This window comes from Chiloscyllium plagiosum, unplaced genomic scaffold, assembly GCF_037043375.1.
Source record: "Chiloscyllium plagiosum isolate Xiang-an unplaced genomic scaffold, Cpla_swu_hap1 HiC_scaffold_49, whole genome shotgun sequence".
NCBI classification, from domain to species: Eukaryota; Metazoa; Chordata; class Chondrichthyes; order Orectolobiformes; family Hemiscylliidae; genus Chiloscyllium; species Chiloscyllium plagiosum.
Window position 1 is genome coordinate 5,298,303 of NW_028270187.1, and position 27,347 is coordinate 5,325,649.

The window sequence follows — 27,347 nt, forward strand, 5'->3', positions numbered from 1 at the left end:
GTTGTGGATAGTGACGAAGGAGGTTGCAGAGAGACATAGATACGATGTAGAGCTGGGCTGAGAGGTGGCAAGTGGACTTTAATGTGTGAGGTGATACACTTTGGACCGAGTAATCGGAATGCAAAGTACTGGGCTAATGGTAAGATTCTTGGGAGTGCAGATGAGCAGAGAGATCTTGGTGTCCATGTGCACAGATCCCTGAAAGTTGCCACCCAGATTGACAGGGTTGTTAAGAAGACATACAGTGTTTTGACCTTTAATAGAGGGATTGAGTTCCGGAACCAGGAGGTTATGCTGCACTGTACAAAGCTCTGGTACGGCCACACTTGGAGTATTGTGTACAGTTCTGGTCACCGCATTATAAAGAAGGATGTGGAAGCTTTTGAAAAAGCTTTGGTGCAGAGATTTACTACGATGTTGCCTGGTATGGAAGGAATGTCTTACGAGGAAAGGCTGAGGGCCTTGAGGCTGTTCTCATTAGAGAGCAGAAGGTTGAGAGGTGACTTAATAGAGACATAGAAGATAATCAGATAGGGTGGACAGGGAGAGCCTTTTTCCAAGTATGGGAACGGCAAACACGAGGGGACACCACTTGAAAGTGAGAAGAGACAGGTATAAGACAGATGTCAGAGGTAGTTTCTTTATTCAGAGAGTCGTAAGGGTATGGAATGCTTTGCCTGCAACGGTAGTAGATTCGCCAAGTTTAAGTGCATTTAAGTCGTCATTGGACAAGCATATGGACGTACATGGAATAGTGTAGGTGGGATGGGCTTCAGATTGGTCTGACAGGGCGGCGCAACATCGAGGCCGAAGGGTCTGTACTGCGCTGTAATGTTCTATGTTTGTATATTATAAATGTTAAATAAAGCAATGACTCGGTCCGACCTTCTTCTCTGTTGTATGTATTCTCATGTATATCCTGGTGAGAGAGATCATGTGAAACGCCACTGAGTCATTTTTCAGCTGCTTGTATGTGTCCGCGTTACTCTTTGTTATTCGATCAGTTCAGGAGTTACAAGCCCCGATGGGGCACGAACCTTGAGTCTCACCCCTGGAAAACAAAGTGCCCCCAGTACCAGCCGGCAAGCAAAGTAAACAGTTTCCCTCGCAGTGCGGTTTAACTTTGTTTACTTTTCATTTCTAAATTTCCGCACGGGTATTGTCCGGATGCAAAATACACCGAAATAAAACAGCTGCAGAAGTGGCAGAGTAAATGTGGAGTTTTTTTTATCGATCTATGATCGTGTGCAAAAGGGAGGGAAACTTTAAAATATTCTCGAACGATCGTGTTCACTATTAATGCACTAACTCGGGAGAATATAATCATGTTTTATCAGTTTATCGGGGTGCTGTTGAAATGTGAAATAAATGATTAGTTGCAGAGTGCAGGGTTTGGCGCCTGTTTTGTTTCCCCTTGTGTTTAATGGTCAGAAGGTTCCATTCAGGATCAAAAATGGGCAGGTTCCACGAGGCGAGGTAAAGGGTTTTAACGTAGAAGTAAATTAGATCGAGTATTCGTGCATTCTTCTGTGTATAAACTCTCTACTTTTCGGTACATATTGGCGGGCTTTTCAAGTTTTAAAAAACGGTTGATGATTTAGCGCCGGGACTTTCCGCCCTCCTCCCCGTGTCCTCTCCGGATTGGGGAATTGGAACAACATTAGGCGGGGCTGGACAATGGGACCAATCAGAAACGGCCGCCCCCACCATTCCTCCCGAAGGTATAAGAGACCGCGATGTGGGCGGAGTGCAGCATTCTCTCTGAAAGTGTTTGAGAGATTGTGATCATGACTGGAAGAGGAGGAAAGGGCAGTGGGAAAGCTCGCTCCAAGGCGAAGTCTCGGTCGTCCCGGGCTGGCCTGCAGTTCCCGGTGGGCCGTGTTCACAGGCTCCTGAGAAAGGGTAACTATGCTGAGCGTGTGGGTGCCGGAGCGCCGGTCTATCTGGCTGCGGTGCTGGAGTATCTGACGGCTGAAATCCTGGAGCTGGCCGGCAACGCGGCCCGGGACAACAAGAAGACCCGCATCATCCCCAGGCACCTGCAGCTGGCCGTGCGCAACGACGAGGAGCTCAACAAGCTGCTGGGAGGGGTGACCATCGCTCAGGGCGGGGTGCTGCCTAATATCCAGGCCGTGCTGCTGCCCAAGAAAACTACCGCTGCGGGATCTGCTAAAAAGTGAAGAGACCATTCTTGAATTTGACAACCCAAAGGCTCTTTTAAGAGCCACTCACAGCATCTGTGAAAGGAGCTGAACACTCCCGTCTGTCTGATTGAATTACCTTCCTTTAATTGATATCGGTGTCAGTCCCTGCCTTATTCGATACTGTACTGTTACTGTGTGTGTGATCTAATATGAAACCTTTCCTCATGGCCGTTCACCGTTTGAGCCGTAGCACAAGGAGCGTGAAAAGTTTATCATGCAACATTGATACAACGCAATCTTAACAGTGCTCGGAGTACGTTATTTTTATTGCTTGTAGATGTCTGTTGTCCCGTGTCTTTAATTATCGTCTTATAAATGAATCACTCAGTCCCTGTACTTCCCACCCACAGGTAGTTTCACGTTGTCTTGAACTACTAGGAAGAGCTGAATTGCCCACTGCCGCGAGTAAGTTTATAATGAGTGGTCGCTGACCCTCCGTGTTTTATTCCCGAATGAGTTCCTGTGCAGGGTCCTTTCCCTGGCCGTAGACAGGGAGCATAATGGAGGCAACAGTCATTTTTTCAGCTTCTTTGAGTTGGTCAAGTTGCTGTTTAATACGGGACCAGTTCTGGAGCTACCCGCCTCTGGGATATGACCCTGATTTTGATCTCTGGCAAACATAAGTAAGTCAACATTAGTGTGGTGCTGGAAAAGCACAGCAGGTCAGGCAGCATCCGAGGAGCAGGAAAATCGACGTTTTGGGCAAAAGGAAAGGATTTTGCCTGAAACATCGACTTTCCTGCTTCTTGGATGTTGCCTGAACTGCTGTACTTTTCAAGCTCCCCTCTAATCTCCAGCATCTGCAATACCCACCACTGCCAAACAGAATTGCCCCTATCTTTGCATTCCACGGATAGATTCATTTTACAGTTAAATTTCCATATACTGAGGATGTTGTTTGATTGCACAGTGCTCTGAATGAGACTTTCTGCTGTCGTTTCGAAGGTTTCAAAATGAACCGAGATCAAACCAGAACATCTGTCTCACTACAAGGAGAAATAGCAAATAGCACAGAAACAGATCCTCCAAAATCTTAACAATGATATACTTATCTAAATGTCTTTTCAACATTGTGACTGTGTCCATAGCATCACCTCCTTTCGAAGTTAATTCCACACAATCTATGCTGTTTTTAAAAAAACTTACTTTTAAAATCTTTTTCCTTTTACCTTAAAAATGCATCTCATAGCCTTGCAGTCACTTACCATAGAAAAAGATAGATACAATTCCCCTTCCCTTTAGCCCTCGGGGTTGTCAAAACTCTATCACCCATCAAGATCTTAGGTTCCAGAGAACACAGAAGTCCCAGCCTATTATAATGGACATCAACATTCTAGTAAACCTTTTCTGAACCCTTTCCAGCTCAATAGTATACTTTTGATATCAGGGTGATCAGAACTTGATACGGTAATCCAGAAGAGGACTCATCAACATCCTATGCAATCTCAATATGACCTTTCAACTCCTTGTACTCAAAGGTCTGAGCAATGAAGGCAAGCACATTAGATGTGTTCTTCACCACATTGTCGACATGTGAAGCAAACTTCAAAAATATGCAGCTGGCCAACTAGGTCTCTCTGTTCAGCAGCACTACCCAAGGCCCTGCTTGTAATTGTATAAGGCCTACCCTTGTTGTTTTGTAAATATGCAATGTCTCCGTAACTCCATCTGCCATTCCTCACACCATTGACTGATTTAATCAAGATTTATTTCTAATCTGAGATAGCCTTCACTATACCACCAATTTTGATGACATCTGCAAAATTACTAACCATGCCTTTTGTATTTTCATCTAAATCATTTACAGAAAAAAACAAACAAAAGCGGACCCAGCACTGATTGGGGTGGAACATCATTGGTAACTTGCATCCTGGTGGTGCAGGCTCGAAGGGCAGAATGGCCTACTCCTGCACCTATTGTCTATTGTCCTCCCCAAACCGTCCATTTGAATCCTATCTTTCAGAATCACCTCCAACAATGTACCCATCACACAAGTCATACTCACAGGTCTATATTTCCCAGGCTTCTCCTTACATCCCATCTTAAAATAATGGCAAAATATTACCCAATATCCGATCATCCAGCACATCACCATAGTTACAGATGATACAAATATTTCTGCAAGGGGCACCACAATATCCTCCTTAATTCACACAATGTCCTGGGATACGCTAGATTAGGTCTCTGAGATTATCCAACTTTGTTTTCAAAAACCTCCAGCATTTCCTCTTCTGTAAGGTGAACTCTTTTCAAAACATCAATATTCATTTTCCTGAGTTTGCCTGCTTCCCAGTAAAACCTGATGTGAAATTTCATTTTCTGCCTCTCGCATCTTCTGAAATTCAAACAGAACTGCAGAGGTGAACTGGATCTGCTGGTAACAAAATGGCCCGTGTCTGCTCCCACAAAATGGCTGACAAATGTCTACCCTTAGTACATTGTCATTAATAGCTGTGAGTAATCTATTTTGACCAGGGCAAATCAGGATACTTCTGAAAACTTACTAACTTTCACGCACAGGCATAAATGTTTTGGTTCCATGTATCTCTGCTGGAAGTCTTTGAAAACAGATCTAAGACTAACGAACCAGAACAGAAAGCATTCTTACAAATCTTATACCAACTAGTTAAAACTAAATGCCTTTGGTATTTTTAACACACATAATTAGGACAATGGGAAATATAAGAGGAAAAACAGAATTTCATAAAGAAAGCACATGAGATACAATGAATAACAGAATTCAAACTGACTCACAGATAAAGCCAGCCTAAGAGGCCTGAAGCAATTAACTTTGGAATGTGAATGAGGAGGATGCATAGAAAAATGGCAAGGATGAGTGATTGTAGTGTCTGTTCAATACCATGAGGTCATGGGGAGCTGAGGCCTGTTAAAGAAATGCCTGTCATTGATTCGATGTCTTAGTGGATTGGGTTTACGAATTATGAGGGAGGATCAAAGTGATCAGGTTGTATGCGATTGTTATCAGCAAATTTATAAAATACTGCTTTACGTTAAAAATTCAGAGTGTGTCATGATCTCCCAATCAGGGCTGGTCTCTGGAGGGGATCCTTTGTCCCTGCTTTAACTGGGTTTTGCATGAATAAAATTCCACTTGCCTGAGTTCTGCCTGCCTGCTGAGTTTGCATTCCCTTTCGGGGGAAAAGGCTCCGACAACAACAACTACCTCTTTGATCTTTAAGGTACCCTACTCTCTTTCTCTCCCTCATTGTTTACTTGCTTTGAATGATCTTGTAGAATCTCATTGAATTATGCTTAACCTTATCTGCCAAGACTATCTGGTTCCCCCTCTTTGATTTCCTAATCTCCCTTTCAAAAATGCCATTTCTATTTGCATAATGTCAAGAGATGCTTTTCACCCCAGTTGTCTATGTCTAATTTATGATTTATTTGTACTTGCAACTAAAACATTGACTTTGCTGCTCCTCTAATGTTGTGCTTTTCCAGTTTCATTTTTATCAGCTCTGACTGTCCTTACTAAAAACCTTACATTTATCCACATTACATTGCTTTTGCTCAATGACTTCTCCTCAGCACAGTCACAATGCATTTTCTTTCACAGCTCACCATCCGACCTAGTTTTATGTCATCTGTCAATCTGGAAATATTACATTTCGTTTCCTCTTCTAAATCATTGTGACTATATTGTGAAGAGTAGGATTCTAATCATGATTCTTGCCACGACTCCTAGTCATTGCCTGCCATCGAAAAAATGATCCCTCTACATGTTTTCTTTCAGCCAAGCAGTTTTTAAAATCCATCTCAACACCATGTTCTTTATTTTGTTTTATGTGAGATTTTGTCAAAAGAAACATCCGAATGATGCCATCTGCCTATCACCTCTACTCCAGCAGATTTGCCAAGCTGAGAACATAGAACATTATGACACAGGAACAGGCATTTCGAATCCATGCTGACTTTGTTTGGTCCCAATCTTTTTTTCCCACAGACACTCTGCAAGTATTTATTTCCTGCAGGCTGAGTGGCCTATAATTCCCAGATTATGTCTAACTTACTTTTCAAATAGATTGGTCACATTAGCTAACTCACAATCTGTGGAAAATATTAAAATATTGCAATGTCTATGGAATCTTGGAATATGACCATTCTCTATTTCTGTGACCACTATGTTAAGTACTCTGGGATGTGGATGACCAGGCCCTGCTGTTTCCCAGCTTCAATCTTATCCATTGTCCCAACACAATTTTCCAAACAATACTGATTTGTTTCAGTTTTTCCCTCTCACTGAACTCTGTGTTCCCCAACATTCCTGGTGCATCATTTGTGTCATTCTTTGTGATCAGCGAACAACAGTTACATATTTGAATAGTAGCCATTTTTGCTCCCTAATATGGACTGCCTCTTTTTGATCGTAAGAGACCTAGCTTTGTGGTCACCAACCCATGTTTTCTTCCATTTCCCCTTTACACATTTATCAGTACTTTAACAGTTAGTTTCTTTTTCAAAACATTTGCAAGCTTACTCCAATCCTCATTTTCTCTTTCTTAGTTAATGCCTTTTATCTCATCGTTTGCTGAATTCTAAATTGTGGCGAAAGTGAGGACTGCAGATGTTGGAGATCAGAGTCAAGATTAGAGTGGTGCTGGAAAAGCGCAGCAGGTCAGGCAGCATCCGAGGAGCAGGAAGATCGACGTTTCGGGCAAAATCCTTTCAACAGGAATGAGGCTGGGACCCTCCAGGGTGAAGAGATAAATGGGAGTGGGGTGCAGCTGGGGAGAAGGTAGTTAAGAGTTTAATAGATGGATGGATTTGGGGATGAAGGTGATGGGTCAGAGAGGAGGGTGGAGCGGATAGATGTGAAGGGAGATTGGCAGGTAGGACAGGTCATGAGGATGCTGCTGAGCTGGCAGGTTGGAACTGGTGTAAGCTGGGGGGAGGGGAAATGTGGAAACTGCTGAAGTCCATGAAATTAATTCTAAGCTTACTGTGAATCCTCTTGTAAGGATGCTACCTTGAAGAAGTTCTCCCCCTCTCTCTACAAAGATCTCAGTGAGTTTCTCTCTCACTGCAACCCCCAGGTCATCTCCTCTGCCCTGAATTCTAAATTGTTCACAGGCTTTATGTTTGTCAGTTTATTTTCTTCCCAATTTGCATGCCTATTCTTGGGATGAAATATTATCTCACAGACCCCTAAAGATTTGTTAAGTTTACACAAGTAATAATTTGTAAATTGTAAAACTTTCCAAACTCAGGGTAACCTCCATCAGAAATGTTAAATGCAGTTGATGTCGGGAGACATCACCTTGATAGAGGGCAAGTTTCTCTCTAAGCCACACACCATAATCACTTGAAAATATATCCCATTTCCTTCACTGTCACTTGATCAAGACCCTGGAATTCCCTGCTCATGGCATTGTGGGCAGCACATGGACAACAAATGTTTCAGAAGGTGGCTCACCATGGCCTGCTCAAAGAGGAATAAAGGCGATGCTCAGGTAGCGACGTCCACGTCCTCAGAGTGAATAACCAAAAACACCTGGGGTCTCTCGCTGTGGCATACAATACATCACAAGGTTTCTGTCTTCAGCATACCTGACACTAACATCTGTTGTCCACTATACACTAAATCGAGGCCTAGAGACGTTATTGCACACTCCTGCTCCAGGCTTGATTTTTGCACACGCTTCCTGAACCAGAAACAGGGACTAACACTGTGATGCAAGACTCTCTCCAACAGTTACATTCTGCCTTTGTAAGAGTGTTCCACTTATTTCATTTGTGTTACTATTTTCCACTTATGCTCCTTTCTTAAGGGAATTAATATTTGTGGATGAGGGTCAGCAGAATTAAATACCACAGTTAACATAAGATCAGACGTGGTTATCGAATGGGAAAGCACAGAGAATGGTTGAGTTTATCCAACACTCAGACCAAACAAATAAAACTCAACGTGTAAAAAGAATGAGATTCACACACTCCACCTGATGCTGTTGCATACAAAACCAAACTGGCACTACAGTTATTCAATGGCAGAATACTGCAGAACTAATCTCACATTAGCATTTACCTTGAGATACTGGCAGTGAGTTGATGAAGTTCAGACACCCAACAGTTAGTGGAAATTAGTATGGAGAACAGATGAACAACAGAATGTCCCAGTGCGGACACAATGGGCCGAATGGCTGTATCAATTCTGTGACTCTGTCATAAATCACAAAATGTAGAAGAGTTTAAGGCCCAATCACAACACCCTTAAAAACTACTATCACAGAATGAATCTCAGTCACAGAGGATTCTTTGTTTCCTAAATTCGTTCATGGGATGAGGGCATCACTGGCTCGGCCAGTATTTATTGCCCATCCCTAACTGCTCAGGGGTAGTTATGAGTCAACCACATTGCTGCGGGTCTGGAGACACAAGGATGGCAGTTTCCTTACAGGACATTAGTGAACCAGGTGGGTTTTCCTGACAATCAACCATAGATTCCTGGTGATGATTGGACTCTTAGAATGTTATTGGCTGCCAGAGAATTAAGCAACTTTCATACATAAAAGAGTTGAAAGTAGTTGGCACTGATTGAGTACTTGACACTCACAGGCACACAGCAGAAACTGACAAGTATAGATCAATTCCAAAACACCCATGTGGACACAACAGAAACTGACAGGTGTAGATTGATAGCTGCTCTTACATATTCACTCTGCAGAAACTGAAAGGGAGTGAATGATACATAAACACATACATACACACACTCACATACACAACTAAACTAACACATTCACTGAGCAAACATTGGCAGCTACAGTCTGGTTAATACATTTACACATTTATAAATAAGATGCTGACAGATACAGATTCATAACTCCATCCTGAGATACCCAGAGCAGAATATAACAGGGACATATTGGTCAATCATGCACATGGCAGGACATCTCAGAGGAAGACTGATAACAACATTCTCATCATCAAAACTTATTGGAACAGAGTAATAACACTCCCTGTTTCAAATCGCATACATTGACATGTACAGTTTGATAAATGACACTCATGTTTACAGCACAGAAACTGACAGGTAGAAATTAATAACAAAAATTGCTGGAAAATCCACAGATTTGGCAGCATTGGTGCTGGGAAATCAGACTTAACATTTGAGGTCTACTGACCCCTCCTCAGAACTGATTGTGTGCATTTTCCTAGCTACCATTTGGTCTTCTCTATGTTGGCGAAACTGAGTGTAGATTGGGTGTCCACTGTGCAGAGCACCTACATTCTGTCCAGAAAAAAATGTCCCTGAGCTTCTAGTTGCATGCCACTTCAACACACCACCCAGTTCCCTGGCCAACATCTCTGTCTCAGGCTTGCTGCAGTGCTCCAGCAAAGTTCAGTGCAAGCTGGAAGAACATCACTTCATTTTCTGCTTGGGAACTCAACAGCCTTCTGGACGCATTATTGAAGTCTACAACTTTAGAGCGAGAGCTCTCCCGTATCATTACCCAAAACCTCTCTCACCATGCAGTGTTATCATAGGGTCTTCTATTGTACACCAAAACTCACTAACAGTCTCTATTAATAGCTATTATTATCCTCATCTGACTGTGATCCACTAGTTTTTCTGTTCAACTGTTCTTCTCTCTCTTTGGTTCTATATCCATCCACCATTTACTCCCTTACCTTTCAACACACCCTATCTTCTGCAGAAAATCTAATATTTTCCTGGCTACCATCTCTTCACAGGAAGGGTTACTAGACTGGAAATTTTAATGCTGATTTCTGTCCACAGACTCTGTCCGACCTGCTGAGATTTTCCAGCAATTTGTTTTAGTTTCTGATTTCCAGCATCTGCAGTTCTTTTGGTTTTCATTTAGAGATTAATAACTACATTTTCACATTCACAGAGCAGAAACTACCAGGGAAAATTGATAATCACATTCACATGTTCACAAAAGAAAATCTGTCATGCAAGCATTGATAAATGCACTCATGTTTACATTACAGAGCCTGACCGGGAAGGGTTCTCAACTAAACAAAACATTAATGGAGCAAAAACTGACAGGGACTGTTAAAAAGTAAATTCTCATACTCACATCGCAGAACCTGGCAGACTTCGATTGACAATTACCAAAACACATTCAGTATTGAGTACAGTTGTTGGGAAGTCACCTTGTAGCTGTACATGACATTGGTTAGGCCACTGTTGGAATATTGCATGCAATTCTGGTCTCCTTCTAGATGAATGATATTGTGAATCTTGAAAGGGTTCAGAAATGATTTATAAGGATGTTGCCAGGTTTGGAGGGTTTGAGCTATCGGGAGAGGTTGAATATACTAGGGCTATTTTCCCTGGAGCATCGGAGGCTGAGGGGTGACACTATAGAGGTTTATAAAATCATGAGGAGCATGGATAGGATAAATATACAAAGTCTTTTCCCTGGGGTGGGTGAGTCCAGAACTAGAGGGCATAGGTTTAGGGTGGGAGGGAAAAATATAGAAGAGACCTAAGGGGCACGTTTTCATGCAGAGTGTGGTACTTGTATGGAATGACCTGCCAGGAGGAAATGGTGGAGGCTAGTACAATTGCAGCATTTAAAAGGCATCAAAATGGGGATATGAATAGGAAGTATTTGGAGGGATATGGGCTGGGTGCTGCCAAGTGGGACTAGATTTGGTTGGGATATCTGGTCGGCATGGACAAGTTGGACCGAAGGGTCTGTTTCAGTGCTGTACATCTCGATGACATTCACCAAGCAGATTTCCTCAGATGGCTAAGGGAATTCTCTGGGCCCACAGTTATCAAACAAGTTCTCAGAAATATATTCATCTCACAGTCAAGTTGTGACTCAACTCTTGACTCAAGAAAAGTATGACACAGAAACTTTTTATTTTCATTTCTCTTCAACTCCGTGCAATTGAGAATGAGTTGCATCAACCCCAAGCAGAGAAAACACTCACGGTCAGGTTCCAGTGGATTGTGTAACTTGACAACAAATGTAATCACAATTTCAAATGGATGAGTTTTTTTCACACAGTGATAAATTCTGTGTTAATTCAGAATTCAAAGGAAACTGAGTGACAGACAGAGCGGGGAAATGGCTTTGATCATCCAGCTCCTTCTCCAGCTCACTCCCGCCCCAGCTGTATCTGGGACTGAACCTTTTCTCCCCAAAGCTGACTGTTCCTAACGAGAGGCCCTCCCCCAGCGCTGCCATTGAGGGCATTTACTCAGTGAGTGCAAGAGGTTTGTTTGAAACAGATCAGCGCCCAGGGAAGCGAGGAACAGCTGGCTCCTTCCAGCAGCACATCGGAATGGAAGCCTGGGACACAGAGGGGGCTCCGAGACCGGGATTGATTCGGGGTGAGTTCAGGGAGAACCGGGGGCTGTTTGTAAGAGGCAGAGCGGAGCAGGAACTGGTCCCGGAACTTGGAGTGAGCGGGCTGGGGGGAAGAGAGAGGCCTTTCTCGGGCTGTGTGTGGGCCTGCTGAGGGAGGCAGAGCGGGAAGAAGCTGCTCTGGGGCATTCTTGTGGTTTACAATCCTCTAAACTTGTTGAGATGTCATTGTTTCCCACTGTTTGTTGAGATTGTGCAGTCAATAGCGGAATCGCAGACCGACTGTAGGAATGGGATACTCCTGTAAAAGGAGTGTGTCTTGGAAAAAAAAGACATAGCATCTTGCTTTCTCTCTCCAACAGGTAGTGTATTGGGAGTTGGATATTCAACTGTTTCAGCTTTCCGGTGGTGAGTCGTCCCATTCATGGAGCTGTGTAGTTTTTGCTCAGTTTCTCCATCTCACTCAATTGGTATCGAATCATATGAAAAACAAACACAATCTCCAGACAAAAAGCAGCTCAGTGCAGCAATGGAATCCGATCCGTGGTTCTGTTTTAATTTGCTGGCTTATCCTAACGAATATGCAATGAATGTGACATTGATCAATATTGCCAGACTCGCTTCACATTGATTAACAGGTGGTGTCTCTCTATCTCCCTCCAGACAAATACCTGAGGGACTAAGACACTGTGATACTTCCTCGGTTCAAAGGGAAGTGTGACCAGCTGCCTCGAGCAAACAGCAGGATGTAGCCCATTGACGTTTACAGCTGAAAATGTGTTGCTGGAAAAGCGCAGCAGGTCAGGCAGCAGGATTCCAAGAAACAGGAAAATCGATGTTTCGGGCATAAGCCCTTCTTCAGGAATGAGGAAAGTGTGTCCAGCAGACATTTACACACCAGTTTTGAAGATAGATAAACTGAATCCTCATCCAAAATAGACACTCAGGAACAGCATTAAAATCTGCATTTAATAAGAACATTTTCAAAGTTACAATGAAGATAAACAAATAGATCATACTGTTACATAGTTTGAACAACCATCCGTGAGGTAGCTGCTAAGTACAGAGATGGAGGGAAACTGTGCTCATCAACAGTTTCTCTCTCTCCATTCTCAGTGCACATCACCCCATTTCCAATAATTGTTATTAATCACAGTCTTCGCGTCATTGAGATGTACAGCATGGAAACAGACGCTTCGTCCATGTCGATCAGATATCCTAACCAATCTAGTCCCATTTCCCAGCACATGGCCCATATCCCTCTAAACCCTTCCTGTTCACATACCCATTCAGGTGCCTTTTAAATATTGTACCAGCCTCCACCACTTATCCATGCTGCTCATGATTTTATGAACCTCTATAAAGGTCCTTCTCCAGGGAAAACAGCTCCAGCCTATTCAGCTTAATTACAGTGTGGAAACAGGTCCTTCAGCCCAACAAGTCCACACTGACCCGCCGAAGCGCAACCCACCCAGACCCATTCTCCTACATTTTATCCCTTCTAACACTACGGGCAATTTTAGCTTGGCCAATTCACCTAACCTGCACATTTTTGGACTGTGGGAGGAAACCCACGCAGGCACAGGGAGAATGTGCAAACTCCACACAGTCAGTCGCCTGAGGCAGGAATTGAACCCAGGTCTCTGGCGCTGTGAGGCAGCCCATTCTACTGCTAACTCAAATCCTCCAACCCAGATGAAGCACATTTACATGGAGTTTATCTGTGACTGAGGACAGCATCAATCTTTTACTGAATAGTCATCACTGACAGAGATGACAATTAAATAATGTGATTTCCACACAAAGTCTCACTCCTAAATGACCTCCTAGTGGTAGATCATGCGCTACTGACAATACCTCCCTCTATAATCCACTGGCCATACAACTTCATATACTTCTGCCCATTTCTCATCAGCCTGAATATGTGATGGTCTCCATTTCCTCATTACGACATCATTTTTAAGATATAATACACAGGGATATATTCAGATTCTTTTTCTGTGTTGGCCTTTTGGTACAATTGCTTTAAATTTTCATCTTTCTGCTGTAACTTGCTTAATTTATCTCAGCTATGTCTTCCCAGTTTGTTTCAACTATCTGATCAAACACGGTCTCTGCTAATTTCACTTCAACTTTCTTATCTGTACTCTTTGATCTCTCTTGTTTCAACTGGTGACTTTGTTTCAACTGGTGACACAATCAGGAAAAATCCCAGGATATATGTCCAGCAATAATTCAGTTGCCTGAGTTTCCATTGGCTTTTCAACAACAGTAGCCAGCACTCCTACCAGTGAATCAACAATATCATTAGCAAGGACAAATTGTATTCCCGGAGCTGACAGTTTATCCAATACTCCTACCAAAACTTCTCCACTCTTCACTGGACACTCTAACCTCACTTCTCACAATTAAGCATTTCTTGTGTCAACATGAATTCCCGTTACTAGTACCTTTTCTGGCAGTAGTCCTTCAGAGGTACATATCTCCTCATCTTTCAGCATCACAGATTGAGAGGATATTTGAATCTCCTAATATTGTAACCACTGTACCTGATCGTCCTGGCCTATGTGAGTAAACTTTACCTTCAGAGGTGGATGGTTTAAGAAGATCTGGCACCTCCAACCAGCTTGTACATTCTGGTGCAGCTTTCGAGCCTCCATTGTACTTTCAGTTACTGCCACAACAAAATTCACTGGCTTATCCTGTTTCCTACATCTGGTTTCCCAGTATTTTTCCTAACCCACCAACACTGTGATTTCGCGTAGCCTACTTTATTGCAGGGAAAACACCAGAGCTTTTTAATTTCCCTTTCCCCTTCAAGGGTTTCCTTTTTTACCCTGTGATAAGTCATCCTTCCGACCTTCACTGTGATCCAGCATTTCCTTTCCATGTGAGGATTTCTCTTATCCTCAACTTCTACCTCTCATGGATTGAAATTGGTTTGAGAAGCCAAACTTTGATCAACTCATAACCATCAGCCATTTCAGCTGCCGATCTTGCTGTTTCAACTCTCTGTTCTTCCACATGAGTTCTCATTACTTCAGGAAGTGACTTTTTGAACTCCTGTTGAAATGCCAATTTCCAAAGTTCAAACTCCCTCGCTTACTTCCTTTCCTTTCTCTCCTTTTTTCTCTCTCTCTTCGCTCTCTCTTCTGCATTTAATCATAATTCAAAAGATTTCATTTCTGTTGCCCTTTCCTTGTCTTTTGCCTCTAACTCAAGTTGCTGCATTTTTCATTGAATGTTAGCCATCTCTAAAGATTCTGATGGTGTTTCCAACAAATGTAAATGCTGAGCTACTGCTGTAATTATCTCTCCTTTCCTCATGGAAGGACACAGACCCAATCCCAGATTGTCTGTTATTTCCAGCAGCTTACCTTTTGTAAATGGCCCAAAATCACTTCGTCCACCTGCAGAAAACTCTTGATGACTGAAAGAGCCATTGCTCTCCTAAGCATAGTTTAAACCAACTGAATTCAAAACCCGGAACAAAGGACCGTAACGTCTACCACTCACTTCCTTCAAGTCCAACAACCCGAATCCCAAATCAGAACTACAGAACAAATCCTGCAAAGAGCCCCCTAACTGGTATGGACCAGGCCAGACCCCTTCAAAACATTTCAAGTAGCCCGGACCCTAACTTTGCAAGTTGTTTTAAACAGGTATAACTCAAGTTATTCCAGGAGTGATGTAACTGGTCAAACCACATACTTTTAAACAAAACAGAACTGATTTACAAGATTATCAAATGAAACACAAACAAATGCTCCTATGCCTTAAAAGAGAACAGGATATTAAATAACTTTACCTATCTGAAAACCCTACAGATTATACCAGCTTAAGGATGCTGTTCCCAATACTTGCAATAATCCCCACAAACACCCTTTGGCACAAAAAGATAAAATCAAACACAGGGTCTTACAGGAGAGATGTCAGAGAGAGAGAGAATACAAGCATGGATCTGCTTCTTTGGGTTCAGCAGCTTTTTCAACTGCCTGACTGCTTTCAGTCAATAGCCAGACAGCCAAAAACCACATCAAACCAGAGAAAAGCTGAGCTGGGAAAACTGGGACATTCCCCTTTCATTGTACGAGTGTTCTTTTTAAAAATGTGGAAGCCTTTTGCCTCAGGCATTACCTGTTAGCTATAATTGAAATGTTCCTAAAACCCATTAAGTCATACTTTTCGGAGCTGGTGTCTTTTACAGGCTTGTTAAAGGAGCAGCATCATCACAGCAGACTGGTTCAAAAAGTAAAAGCTGTGGGATACATGGTAATGTGTTGAATTGGATGCAAAGTTGGCTTAGTAACAGGAAACAAATGGTAATGGTTGATGGCTGTTCTTGTGAATGGAAAGTTGTTTCAAGTGGTGCTCTGCATGGCTCAGTGTTGGGATCTCTGCTGTTTGTTTTATACATTAAGGATTTGGACTTGAATGTGGTGGGCAGATTTGTGAAATTTGCAGATGACACAAAGATTGGCCATTTAGTGGATAGTGTAGAGGATAGCTGTAAGCTCTATAAGTACTACAGATGGTTTGGTGGAGTGGGCAGGAAGGTGGTAGATGGAGTTCAGCTCTGATAAGTGTGAGGGAATGCATTTTGCGAAATCAAACAGCAAATGGGAATAGACAATAAATGGGAATATACTGAGGGGGCAGGGTAAGTGAGAGATCTTGGTGTGCAAGTGCATGGCTCCCTAAAGGTAGATGGGGTTGTAAAGAAGGCACATGGAATGCTCTCCTTCACGGGCAGAGGGATGAAATACAAAAGTAGGGGTATAACAATGAAACCATATAAGGCACTGGTGAGGCTATAGCTGGAGTATTGCGTGCGGTCGGGTCACCACATCACAGGAAAGACATCATTGCTCTGGAGAGAATGCAGAGGAGATTTACTGGAATGTTGCCAGGGCTGGTGAATTGTCGCTATCGGGAGAGATTGGGGTTATATTCTTTGGAACAGAGGTTCCATGATTAAGGAATATTAAATTGTAGATGTTAAACAGTGAGCTACTAAAGAATGAGTAGAACTCCGAATGCTCATGCTTCCAAATAAACCTGTTGAACTATAACCTGGTGTTGTGTGATTTTTCACAAAATAGTGAGAGGGAGTGATTCGAGTACACAGGAGGAACCTGTTTCTTTTGGCAGAGAGTTCAAACACCAGGGATCATTGATTCAAACAAGTTGGTGTAGGATTACATGATATGTGAGGAAAATGTTTTTTATGCATAGAGTGGTGGGTATCTGGAATTCGCTGCCTGATTTGGTGGTGCAGACAGAGACCCTAAACTCTTTGATACAAAAATCCCTGGAACTGCACCTCAAGTTCCGTTAACTGCAAGGCTAGGGGCTGCAGCAAGATGATGGGATGAGAAAGGACCTCTGGGGGTCTTTGGGTTGGCATAGACAAGATGGGCTGAATAGCCCCCTCTGTGCTGTAATATTCATAAGATTCAATAGTTATCAATTGGACCCTGCAAGTCTTTGCAGTGTGAATATGCAAATATATTGACCATATAATGAATCTTACGGTTTGATAACTATACCCACACATTCTCCAAGCAGGAACTGACAGGTATAGATCAATAACTAAACTCACATATCCACATACCCATTTGCATCGGGTAGGCCCCATTTGTGGAGCTGTATGGGTGTTGTTTAGTTTCTGGTTCTCATTCCTTTGGGCTTAGAATTTTAAGAAAAAATGGACAAGTAAGAGCTCAGGACAGGAGTGGAATCAGACCCATGGTTCTGTTTAAATTGCTGGCTTTAAATAAAAAAACCTTAATGATGAGGAACTGAATGTTACATTGATGTTGCAAATCACAGCTGATGTTGATTTACAGGAGGTATCTCTTCTGTCTTCCTCCAGGCAAGTACTCAAAGGAGCAAGATAATGTAATATTCCCATGGTACAGAGCCAGGTGTGACCAGCTGCTTCGAACAAACAGCAGTATGTTACTGCTGTCAGAGCGAAGAACATCCTTTCCACAGTCACAGAGTGGATTGAGTCAGACTTACATTGAGCTCCATTCCCAGAGAGATATGTTCAAAACAAGAGTCAAACACCAACAAGGAAATAGAAGTTTATATTTTTTAATCTATATTCTAAATGCATCCTACCCAGTTTCAATCAACTTGAATTAATCCTCATCCAAAATATACACTGCATTATAATCTGAACATCGAACAGTGCAGGACAGGAAAGGGTCCTTCAACCCACGATGTTGTGCCGAACATGCCGCCAAAATGCAAGTAATCTCTTCTGCCTGGCCTTGGTCCATAACCCTCCATTTCTTACATATTCATTTGATACCTAAAAGTCCTATTGTATCTGCCTCCATCTCCACCCCTGGCAGTGCGTTCCACTGCTACCACTCTCTTTGTTTAAGAATAAAACTGCCCCTATGTCTCATAGAATCATAGAGGTGTACAGCATGGAAACAGACCCTTTGCTCCAACCTGTCCATGCCGACCAGATATCCCAACCCAATCTAGTCCCATCTGCCAGCACCCGGCTCATATCCCTCCAAACCCTTCCTATTCATATACCCTTCCAAACGCCTCTTAAATGTTGCAATTGTACCAGCCTCCATTTCCTGTGGCAGCTCATTCCATACCTGTACCACCCTCTGTGTGAAAAAGTTGTCCCTTATGTCTCTTTTAAACCTTTTCCTCTTAAGTATACTCTTACTTCCTTTATACTCTTCTCAGGATTCACTTAATCTGTCCTCTGCTTCCTGACATATGCTTCCTTCTTTTTCTTAACCAAACCCTCAATTTCTTTAGTCATCCAGCATTCACTGTACCTTCCAGCCTTTCCTTTCACCCTGACAGGGATATACTTTCTCTGGATTCTTGTTATCTCATTTCTGAAGGCTTCCCATTTTCCAGCCATCCCTTTACCTGCCTCCAATCAGCTTTCGAAAGTTCTTGTCTAATACTGTCAAAATTGGCCTTTCTCCAATTTAGAACTTCAACTTTTAGATCTGGTCGATCCTTTTCCATCATTATTTTAAATCTAACAGAATTATGGTCGCTGGCCGCAAAGTGCTCCCCCACTCACCTCAGTCACCTGCCCTGCCTTATTTCCAAAGAGTAGGTCAAGTTTTTCACCTTCTCTAGTAGGTACATCCACATACTGAATCAGAAGATTTTCTTGTACGCACTTAACAAATTGCTATCCATCTAAAGCCTTAATACTATGGCAGACCAGTCTATGTTTGGAAAGTTAAAATCTCCTATCATAACCACCCTATTATTCTAACAGATAGCTGAGATCTCCATACAAGTTTCTTTCTCCATTTCTCTCTGCCTGTGAGGGGGTCTATAATACAATCCCAATAAGGTGATTATCCCTCTCTTATTTCTCAGTTCCACCCAAATAAGTTCTCTGGATGTATTTCCAGGAATATCCTCCCTCAGCACAGCTGTAATGCTATCCCTTATCATAAATGCCACTCCCCCTCCTCTCTTGCCTCCCTTTCTACCTCCCTGTAGCATTTGTATCGTGGAACATTAAGCTGCTGGTCCTGCCCATCCCTGAGCCATGTTTCTGTAATTGCTATGATATCCCAGTCCCATGTTCCTAACCATGCCCTGTGTTCATCTGCCTTCCCTGTTAGGCCCCTTGCTTTGAAGTAAATACACTTTAATTCATTAGTCCAACCTTGTCCCTGCTTGCCCTGACTGTTTGACTCGCTTTTGTTCTCAACTGTACCAGTCTCAGACTGATCTCTTTCCTCATTACTTCCGTGGTTCCCACCCCCATTCCACCCCCCCCCACCCCCGCCCCCCCCCCCCCCCCCCCCCCCCCCCCACCCCTCCACCTTACTAGTTTAAATCCTCCTGAGCGGCTCGAGGAAATTTCCCTGCCAGTATATTAGTCCCCTTCCAATTTAGGTGCAATCCGTCCTTCTTGTACAGGTCGCTTCTACCCCAAAAGACATTCCAGTGATCCAAAAATGTGAATCATTCCCCATACACCAGCTCCTCAGCCATGCATTCATCTGCTCTATCCTCCTATTCCTGCCCTCATTAGCTTGTAGCACAGGGAGTAAACTCCTTTTTAAATTTCTGCCTAACTCTCTGTAATCTCCCTTCAGAATCTCAACATTTTCCCTTCCTATATCATTGGTTCCATTGTGGACAATGACCTCTTACTGTCCCCTTTTCCCTCGTGAGAACATTCTGCACACTCTCTAAGACATTCTTGATCCTGGCACCAGGGAACTAACACACCATTCTGCTTTATCGCTGCTGGCCACAGAAACGTCTGTCTGTACCTCGGACTACAGAATCCCCTCACACAATTGATCTCTTGGAAGCCGATGTACCCCTCGTTGCATTAGAGCCAGTCTCAGTACCAGAAAATTGGATTCTCAGGGGAACATAGCATGAACAGCCATCACCCCCTACGCTTTCCAATACCTGTCCAGAGGAAAATCAAATATTGACATGAAAAGATACACATTCAGACAGGTATTTAGATTTAATTACAGTGTGGAAACAGGCCCTTCGGCCCAACAAGTCCACACCGATCCCGCCGAAGCGAAACCCACCCATACCCCTACATTTACCCCTTACCTAACACTATGGGCAATTTAGTATGGCCAATTCACCTGACCCTGCACATCTTTGGACTGTGGGAGGAAACCGGAACACCAGGAGGAAACCCACGCAGACACGGGGAGAACGTGCAAACTCCACACAGTCAGTCGCCTGAGGCGGGAATTGAACCCGGGTCTCTGGCGCTGTGAGGCAGCAGTGCTAACCACTGTGCCACCATGCCGCCCACTGTGCCACCATGCCGCCCACCGTACCCAGAGGTTATTGGACACAGAATGAGAAAGCTCTCGTAAAGTGGTCTAGTTATAATCATGTGAACAATAAATTCAAAATACAGATGCAGAACATAACTTACAGTCATAAACTATACCATTGAATAAAAGTTGTGGAAATTATCCAATGTGCTTTACACCGTTGAGACAGACAATGATAGAAAAAGTCTCACTTTCATTTACAGTACATAGAATTTCTCCAGTGCAGAGAGAGGTCATTTGGCCCATCTCCCTGCAACAACTCTCCAAAGCGGATCCCACCCAGATGTAGACCCCACCCTATCCCCATAACTCCACGTTTACCATAATTGACGCAATCCTTTAATACTACAAGACAATGTACCACGGCTAATCCAGCAAACCTGCACATGTTTGGACCATAGAAAGGAACTAGAGCACTCAGAGGAAACCCATGCAGACACGGGCAGAACGTGCAAACTGCACACAGATAATGAACCAAGGCTGGAATTGAATCTGTGCCACCATGCCACCCTGACATGGATGGCAATAGATGAAACCTTATTCATGTTGAGCAACAGAGATTTGAAGTAAATAGAGCTCCTGCAGTTTCTGCAAGTGTCATGTTAAACAGAGACAAATATATAAGTACACTCACTTATTCACAGAGCACAAACTGACAGGTACAGATACTTTCAGGTACAGATGCAGTCATCCATTCATATAGTTGAAGCTGTCAGGGATAGACTGATGATTGCACAAACACATTTGCATTGCAGAAACTGTCAGGTACAGACTGAAATCTGCACTCAAACATTCACATTGCAGAAACTGACAAGTACATTTCAATAACACACCCACATTCCCAGAGCAAAATCTCACAGGTAAATATTGATTACTACAGTTTTACATTCAACTAGACCCTAATGGGGAAGATTGATAACTAAAATCACATTGACATTGCGCAAACTGACAGGTAGAGACTGGTAATGACACTCTCATATTCACAGAGCAGAATCTGACAGGGGCAGATAGATAATTGGACCGTCATCTTCACATCACAGAAACTGACCGGGAGAGATAGATAACTAGACAGTCATATTCAAATTACAGAAACTGATGGACAGATCAATAACTACATTTCCATATTCACAGATCAGAAACTGACAGGTCCAAATGCATAGGCAAAGGTGAGGACTGCAGATGCTTGAGATTAGAGTCGGTAGTGTGGTGCTGGAAAAGCACAGCAGGTCAGGAAGCATTCAAGGAGCAGGAGAATCGACGTTTTGGTTAAAAGCCCTTCATCAGTACAGATGGACAACTACACCAATACATTTACATCGAAGAAACTGACAGGGAAAGATTGATAACTACACTCATGCATTCCTGTCACTGAAAGCAACAGCTACGTTTCAATATGTACCCCCACATGTTCACTTAGCTGAAGATAGCAGGTAGACATTGATAACTATGTTCACATTTTAACAATACCAAAACTGACATGGACGATTACTTAAACTATCACATTTACAGACCAGAAACTGTCATATACACACAGTAGAAACCAACAGGTATAGGGTGGTAACTTCATTCAAGTATGCACATAGCAGAATCTTATTGGGAGAGGGTGATACTTGTACTCACATATTCACATAGCAGAAGCTTAGAGCTGCAGATTGATACATAGGCTCTCATCGTAAGTATGAAATGGTTGGGTATATTCTCATTGGAGTTTTGTATGACCTTTAGAGCAAAAAGAAATCTGACGGGAGTTGACAGAGTTGATGCTGGGAGGATGGCACTGCTCATGAAAGAATCCAGAGTAGGGGACACAGTTTTGAACAGGAAGCCTTCTGTTCCACAGAGAGAAGTTAGGGTTGGGTTATCAGCTTAATTCATGCTAATGCACCCATATATCTTTTTTTGATACATAAGGGAGTTTTTGGTTATGGGCACTAAACATCAAAATGAGATGAAGACCATAACTAAAGCCTTTGTGATCTGTTCTCATGACAGAGTACACACAGACAGATAGAAATGTCACAGAATTCTCATGCTTCTTATGGTCTTCTGCTTTGAGATATTTAAAGTGACACAAGATTGAAAGAAATCAATAACTACAGCATATACACTGTATCTGCATGTCAGGATTGGGAGGCATCATTCACCATGCACTTTATCTGTAACTTACTGTGTGCTCACAGATCATATACTGGTTGATTCAGTTATAGGTTACCCTGACGTATCAGGGATGGAGTTAAAAAAAATGAACCATCCATTTCATCAGAAACTTTGAGATGTTGAGATATTTGCTCTCTGTCATGCCAGTGATTGACTGAAACTGAGTAAATACAAGATTAGAAACAACAAACTGGCAGTTACAGAATGAAATACTGAGTCACTTGCAAAGCAAAAAAAATGGTTAAGATATAATGCAACTATTGATTAGCTCGAAACTGGCATAAACAATGTAATATCAGCAGTGACATTGTTACTGACAATATCTGCAATGTACAAAGTATTATCCTTTATCAAAATGCTGCAGTTATAAATACAAATTCAGCTTCAATTTGCAGAAGCTGATATTCATAGGGTGGAGGATAGTGAGCCCTACCTGAGTCTGTCCAAAGTGGTACCTGGTACTTTCAGAATTGACACCGACAGAGTAAAGCAACAAGGTACACTTCAGAAGGTTTGAGTTACAGTCCAGTAATGTACTGACATGTTAAGACTGTGAAATAGTGTTTACAAAAATACACCCCAGAAACAGAAGGGCACAGATTGGAGTCGAGAGTGTGGTGCTGGAAAAGCACAGCATGTCAGGCAGCATCCGAGGAGCAGGAGAATCGATGTTTCAAGCATAAGCCCTTCATCTTGACGTTTTAGGCATAAGCCCAGCATCTGCAATCCTCAATTTCTCCTGGGGGCACAGATTGGAGGAATATTTCTAAGTGGCTGGCAAATAGTGTAACGTTTTACCGCATACATCAGTATTTGATGGTTACAGAATAAAAGCTGTCTTGAAGTAACACTAATTGACTATTACACAGAGGACCAGAGCCTCGACTGGACAGATACAAAGTTAAAGTGACACATATATATATAACATGCTAACAGTTGCTGGTTAACAGGTATTCGCATATGACTGAGAAATGTTATAAATCCCGACATGAAACTGCAAGACGTCCAAATGAAAAGTGCAGCAACGTGGTTCAGTTACACTGCAGGTACTTGCAAAGCACACAGTTATCGATAGGTCTCTGGGCCCACAGTTATCCGTCAAGGTATCAGAAATATATTGCATCAACCCCAAGTGTAGAAAACACTCATAGTCAGGTTTCAGTGGTTTGTGTAACTTGACAACAAATGTAATCACAATTTCGAATGGATGAGAGCTTTTTTCACACAGTGACAAGTTCTGTGTTAATTCCAGCCTATACAGAGGAACAGAACAGACATTCGGAGCTAGAAACACATCATCACAACAACGAGCAAAAGGAAACCGAGCCAATACTACAGTCACTTTCTGTGTCACAGACACAAAACAAATCTCCCTCAGTCAGACTGACAGGAACAGAATCACCATCCACTTCACATTTCGTTGCAGATTCTGACAGGTCCACATTGGATCCCACACTAACCAATCAGAGAGACTCAATGTTGGGGAATGATTCTGTGTAAACTACCCAATCAGAAACCAGGCTTTCCCCATCCCTCATTAGCATTGATGACGTCGTCAGTCTATGAAGAGCGAGGTCCGAGCCCGCTTTCCCTTATTCTGTGTCTGAGAGTGAGTGGCGCTATGGCTGATGAGAAGAAAGCACAGCAAGCCTCCAAGAAGGGCGCGAAGAAAATCATCAAGAAGGCGCCAGCGAAGGGCGGCAAGAAGAGAAGGCGGTCCAGGAAAGAAAGTTACGCCATATACATCTACAAAGTGATGAAGCAGGTTCACCCCGACACCGGCATCTCCTCCAAGGCCATGAGCATCATGAACTCGTTCGTCAGCGATATTTTCGAGCGCATCGCGGGGGAGGCTTCCCGCCTGGCCCATTACAACAAGCGCAGCACCATCAGCTCCCGGGAGATCCAGACCGCCGTGCGGCTGCTGCTGCCCGGGGAGCTGGCCAAGCACGCCGTGTCGGAGGGTACAAAGGCGGTGACCAAGTACACCAGCTCCAAGTGAAGGACCGCATTGCACTGAAACACACATCCACAACCCAAAGGCTCTTCTAAGAGCCACCCACAATTTCCCTGAGACAGCTGAACCATTTCTTTAAGGGATGTTTGTTTTAGTTTACATATGATTCTTGATAAGGCATTTTAACTTCTTGTGCTACATTTTTTTGTGTTAATAAGTGCTTTGCAAATTATTCGGGAGTGTGGTGGAGAGCAGATCAGGCGCCAGTGATTCATTTTGCATCTTGCTTGTTCACCCCTGGCAGACAAATGCCCACGTCTTTCCGTCCCACGATTAATGCATTTTACTTTCTGATTTACTTTACATTTCCAATACGCGGGTTTGATCCGATTTTTCGCAATGCAAAATAAAACTTCCTGAGAGACTTTCAAAGCGAACCGAAGGAACACCAACACAGCTACCGGGCTGAAACGTGGAGCTTTTGCTGAATCTGATCGAAAGCGATGAAGGACAGCTTTAAAATATCGTCTTAAAAACGCGTTCGCGCTCGATGCTGAGCCGGAAGAATGTTGTGTGCTGGTTTATGAGCATATCTGGATGGTATTAAAATGTACAAAGAAAAGACGTTGCCGATTGCAGTGTTCGGCCTGTTTTGTTTCAGCTTCTCAACGTTTAGAAAATAACCACTATCAAGACCAGAAATGTGGCAAATGTGGGAGAGTAAGACCGTGTGAAGTACACATTTGTAAACTAAAAGTAAATTATCATGTATATTAATGTTTTTTTGAACTTCCTCAGTTTTTTGTACTTCATTTTTGAGGTAAAACATACTTTGTTTGGAATTTGGAGGGTTTTTCAAACTGGAAAGAAAGCAGTTGATGATTTGGCGCCTGTCGTGCCGCCGCCCTCCTCTCCGGATTGGGGAATGAAGCAGATTTGATTGGGAATTGAAACAACATTAGGAGATGCTGACCAATCAGAAACGGCCGCCCCACCATTCCTCCCGAAGGTATAAGAGACAGCAATGTGGGCGGAGTGCAGTATTCTCTCTGAAAGTGGTGGTGGGATTGTGATTATGTCTGGAAGAGGAAAGGGCGGTGGGAAAGCTCGCTCCAAGGCGAAGTCTCGGTCGTCCCGGGCTGGCCTGCAGTTCCCGGTGGGCCGTGTTCACAGGCTCCTGAGAAAGGGTAACTATGCTGAGCGTGTGGGTGCCGGAGCGCCGGTCTATCTGGCTGCGGTGCTGGAGTATCTGACGGCTGAAATCCTGGAGCTGGCCGGCAACGCGGCCCGGGACAACAAGAAGACCCGCATCATTCCCAGGCACCTGCAGCTGGCCGTGCGCAACGACGAGGAGCTCAACAAGCTGCTGGGAGGGGTGACCATCGCTCAGGGCGGGGTGCTGCCTAATATCCAGGCCGTGCTGCTGCCCAAGAAAACTACCGCTGCTGGATCTGCTAAAAAGTGAAGAAAGTATTCTTGAATCTGACAAGCCAAAGGCTCTTTTAAGAGCCACTCACAGCATCTGCGAAAGGAGCTGAACTCTGTCGGGGTGAATTACTTTACTTTTACTATGTAGAGCCCTGGCTGTTGTACCTGCCATCGCTAAATTTCTATTTCCATTTTACTGTATGTGGGAGCAGAGGAAGATTATATCATTGAATACGATTGTAAGAGTGTTTGGAACTACATTATTTGTCAGTACACGGTCACTTCCTGCGTGATCAATGTTCTATGAGTTTAGAATAATGTCACGGATGTTCCCGATCGAGTTTGGCTTCACATTTCCTTTAACTGCATCAATAAACTGAATCCTCCCACTGTTTCTGCAGCATGCACCTCTGCAATTTATTGTCTGCTCGGTTCATACCCACTCTTATTTTCGTTAACCTCTGGAGAGAGCGTGTTCAACAGCAGTCAGTCATTTTTCAGCCGTAAAAGGAGGGAATGCGGTAAAGTGAGATTGTGTGAAGTTTAGTTTCGTCATCGAAAAACCAATCAATGTGTACATGCATTCTCCTCTGTATAACCTCCTGCTCTTTTATACGTGATGGCTGGCATTTTCAAATTTGAAAATAAGCTGTTGATCTCTTGGCGCCATTTTTTCCCTTTCCCTCCTGCCTCCACCTCACCAAAAGCCATGCTATCGCAAAGGGAGTCAATGAGGAGATGGGTTTTTTCCAGAAATATCTAACCCAATACCAAAATTTGATGTGAAAATCACCCTTCCAATTACTATATTTCTGCAATCCCTGAATGAAAAGCTCATTAGTTGCAAATTCACTACTGCTGCCTTCCGTTTTTGTTTTTAAACTAACCTCCGATCGAAATACAGTATTAATGTCCCCCATCGCTTCCTGGTCTCTCTGGATGAGCAACCGAACCTGTACCCGCCGTGAATTAATCGAAAAACCGCCGATTGAAATTTGTAATCGCTGCCTGAACGCGCCCCATAACACATCCGCAGGCTCCCAGTGTTATGCTTGGGAAATATAAATACTGTAATATGTAACGTTAATGTCTGGGTTCCACAATAAATAAAATCAAATTATTATTCATGGCATGGACAGCCAAGTACACATTGATGGACAGGTATTCACGAAAAAAGAGGATCGAAGGGTGCGGAAGTTTGAGAAATATCAGCCAGAAATGGCAGAACAAGCTGGATGGACAGAATGGCCAAATGCTGCTGCTACATTTACAATTACAAGTTACGATGCTCTCTGCCGTACCTCAGAACACGGTATTAGTACATTTTTGGAAGCGAAATAATTTTAAAAGTCGCGATAAACGCGAAATAACCGGCTACAGTAATAATCCCATCATTGTGTACTGCCTTCCCCGTCCTCAGGTCTCCGCTCTCTATCGGAGGGTTTGGGTGGCTCTGAAAAGAGCCTTTGGG

The 27,347-nt window shown here is 43.2% G+C and overlaps 3 protein-coding genes, 1 long non-coding RNA gene and 1 pseudogene across 5 annotated transcripts in view; 4 read left to right on the top strand and 1 right to left on the bottom strand.

Moving 5' to 3' along the window:
• LOC148135420 (uncharacterized) overlaps nt 1-27,347 on the bottom strand; it is a 560,459-nt pseudogene that overhangs the window by 235,257 nt on the left and 297,855 nt on the right. The gene's annotated exons all lie outside the window — the stretch shown is intronic.
• On the top strand, nt 1,788-2,196 carry LOC148135429 (histone H2A-like). The gene has a single exon (XM_087984535.1). It carries the CDS (start codon nt 1,788-1,790, stop codon nt 2,178-2,180), a length of 393 nt encoding a protein of 130 aa, XP_087840661.1. The 3' UTR covers nt 2,181-2,196.
• Nucleotides 11,494-27,347, top strand: part of LOC148135430 (uncharacterized) — a 51,455-nt gene continuing 35,601 nt past the window's right edge. Inside the window, exon 1 of the long non-coding RNA XR_015755130.1 lies at nt 11,494-11,535. This is a non-coding gene — a long non-coding RNA (uncharacterized LOC148135430). The remainder of the gene's footprint in view (nt 11,536-27,347) is intronic.
• LOC122544595 (histone H2B 1.2-like) lies at nt 24,080-24,522 on the top strand. Its single transcript, XM_043683914.2, has one exon. The coding sequence runs from the start codon at nt 24,113-24,115 to the stop codon at nt 24,491-24,493; it is 381 nt and encodes a 126-aa protein (XP_043539849.1). The 5' UTR covers nt 24,080-24,112; the 3' UTR covers nt 24,494-24,522.
• On the top strand, nt 25,510-26,267 carry LOC122544553 (histone H2A-like). Its single transcript, XM_043683868.2, has one exon. It carries the CDS (start codon nt 25,524-25,526, stop codon nt 25,911-25,913), a length of 390 nt encoding a protein of 129 aa, XP_043539803.1. The 5' UTR covers nt 25,510-25,523; the 3' UTR covers nt 25,914-26,267.